Genomic DNA, 2366 nt, shown 5'->3' with positions numbered 1-2366 from the left:
CAACAAACACGTACTACCAGAGCTACATGTAAGATAGTATAAAATGTGTTGCAAATTCATTTGAAATTAAAGCCACTCTCACTTGAGAGATTTCCACTGCTGTCTGACAATACCAGTAACAATAACATCATCTCCAGCTTTACAAGAATCCACAAGATCCCTCTCTAACACAACCCAGACAGACCTTGGAATCTATACATGTACACAAAGACAAAGAGTAGAGAAAAGAATGGGAGAGAGAGAGAGAAAGCGAGAGAGAAAGAGAGTAAAGTAGAAGAGATAGGAATTGAGGGAGAAAATCACTTACATATCCAATCCCAAGCTTTTGTACATGTTCCTGCATTCTTATCTCTTGATAGTCATGGTAGCTTGAAGACTCTGTAATAAATGTGACTAAGGAATAGACAAATAGAAATCAGTACCCTCTTCAACTGAAGAAAACTTGTAAGAAATACAACCATCAACAGAGCACCTACAAATAAACACATAAAATAACAAGTATTGCTATAAATCATATTTAATGTTCATGCAAATTCTAAATTTCTCACAAAGTGTGCTAAGTGAGGCACATTTTAAGCACAAACAATATCCGGGGCATTTGGAGCAACATTAAAAATTCATAAAAATATATTTTGATCGAAATCAACTCAAATTTTTCAGACAATATATGACCATAAATGACAAAAGGTACCTTATGTGGGATAGGAAAATTGATCTTTATAGCCTTAAAAAGCACTTCAAGAGCTCCATTTATCATGAAATTACCCCAGAGGAAACTGTAAACTGTTAAAAATCCGCCATAAGGTACCTTTTGTCAATTATGGTCACATATAAGAATGTATTATATGCATTAGTAAAAATTCTATATGTACATTCTAAAATACAGGAAATGTTTCCTGTTTTACTATCACTTTTCCTTATAATTGCGTGTGCCACTGCTTAGGTACAGTTTTCATGGATTAGTAAAGTGTACGAATCAAGTTAGCAAATTAATAAGTTAACTACAATGAAGCAGCTAAAAGCAACAAAAACAAAAAACATGCAGTACATGTACATGTATCATTAACTGAAAATGACTATAAATACACATGTACATGTACATGTATCAATTAATGGACAATGTTATGAAGACAAATTGAGGTAATACTGTCCATGCAGTATAGCTAATAGGAGGAGCACATGAAATAAAAACTGAGATCCCTCCCTCCCTCTCTCTTACTCCTCATTATTTCAAGTTTTCTCATTCAATATATTCTCTCATTAACATTATTCTGATACACATGTACATGTACATACATGTATAATGGTACAGTACATGTACATGCATCCATTTCCGTTAGTGCCGGTATGAATCTGTTTCAATTCCATATTAGGACTTACATGTATATGCATCCTTTTCACAGACCATGAGACGGACATGATGGTATTACAATCATCATCAAGAACACATCATTTTATAACTGGAGAGAGAGAGAGAAGGAAACAAAGGTTGAACAAAGCCGGCACAAAATGCCGGAACCACTCATGAAAATAAAATAGTCTAAATTTGAGGGTATAGTCAGTACAGTGTAGTATTAGGAGCTAGTTTCAAAACTCCAGGACAGTCTTATCCTCTAGTCTGGCCACCCAGACTACTTATCCTTACCTACCACTGAGATGATGTGACATCATTTTCTAAACTTTGATGAAATGAATTTGAGAATTTCTATTCTGTGGGTGTGGCCTCAACTAACCACGCCCCGTTGTGTGGTTTGGGTGGGGCTGGTATTTTGCAAGAATGGCATCTAAAAGTGAGGGCCACTATTCTCTTCTCTTTGTATCTCTTTCATTCATTCTTTGTCTCTCTTACTCTCTCACTTACTTTACTCCTCTGTATCCTGTCCTTATTCTAACTCATCACTATATTACTGTTACTCTGTTACTGGTACCTCTTGTTCTCTATAGACTATCAACCAGTGGAGAGAGATAGACACTCCACAGTAAAGGTAGGAAACTACCTATATATGTGGGGTGGGGTCGGGTATGAAGTAGACTATAATGTGATGGAGGTGTATCACTTACCAACTGGTGCTTGGGACCAGAAACCTACTACTGGTACCCCACCACCAGATAACTTCGCCTATTCGACCGTTGCCATAGGAAAGGACATATATTATTTCTGTGGACTTGGTGGTGGTGATTATCAAAACAGCTTACATTGTTTTAATGTGGATTCATTCAAGTGGAAAGAACTCTCTCCTAGTTCTGATTGCGATCCAATGAAGAAGGGCTACTGTGGAATGATATCAGTTCATTTTGACAGTGAACACTATCTCGTAATAATCGGAGGACTGGGATCATCTTCTATACCTAAGCAACCTAACGCT

General features: G+C 36.6%; 2 protein-coding genes across 2 annotated transcripts; one reads left to right on the top strand and one right to left on the bottom strand.

Annotated features, from left to right (window-relative positions):
* Positions 1-4: 4 nt before the first annotated feature.
* LOC109590233 (probable DNA helicase MCM9) lies at positions 5-1184 on the bottom strand (the record flags this gene model as incomplete). The annotated part of the gene is made up of 5 exons (XM_020006154.1): positions 1095-1184; positions 423-472; positions 308-378; positions 83-192; positions 5-22 (listed from the first exon to the last, which is right to left on the bottom strand). Coding segments are annotated over exons 1-5 (257 nt in total), but the record flags the coding sequence as incomplete, so codon positions are not given.
* A 576-nt stretch (positions 1185-1760) lies between these two features.
* LOC109590232 (rab9 effector protein with kelch motifs-like) lies at positions 1761-2363 on the top strand (the record flags this gene model as incomplete). The annotated part of the gene is made up of 2 exons (XM_020006152.1): positions 1761-1790; positions 1945-2363. Coding segments are annotated over exons 1-2 (432 nt in total), but the record flags the coding sequence as incomplete, so codon positions are not given.
* Positions 2364-2366: the final 3 nt, after the last annotated feature.

Source organism: Amphimedon queenslandica, unplaced genomic scaffold, assembly GCF_000090795.2.
Source record: "Amphimedon queenslandica unplaced genomic scaffold, v1.1 AMPQUscaffold_10312, whole genome shotgun sequence".
Taxonomy (NCBI): Eukaryota; Metazoa; Porifera; class Demospongiae; order Haplosclerida; family Niphatidae; genus Amphimedon; species Amphimedon queenslandica.
The sequence above is the reverse complement of the archived record's forward strand: the minus strand, read 5'-3'. Positions and strand labels throughout refer to the sequence as shown.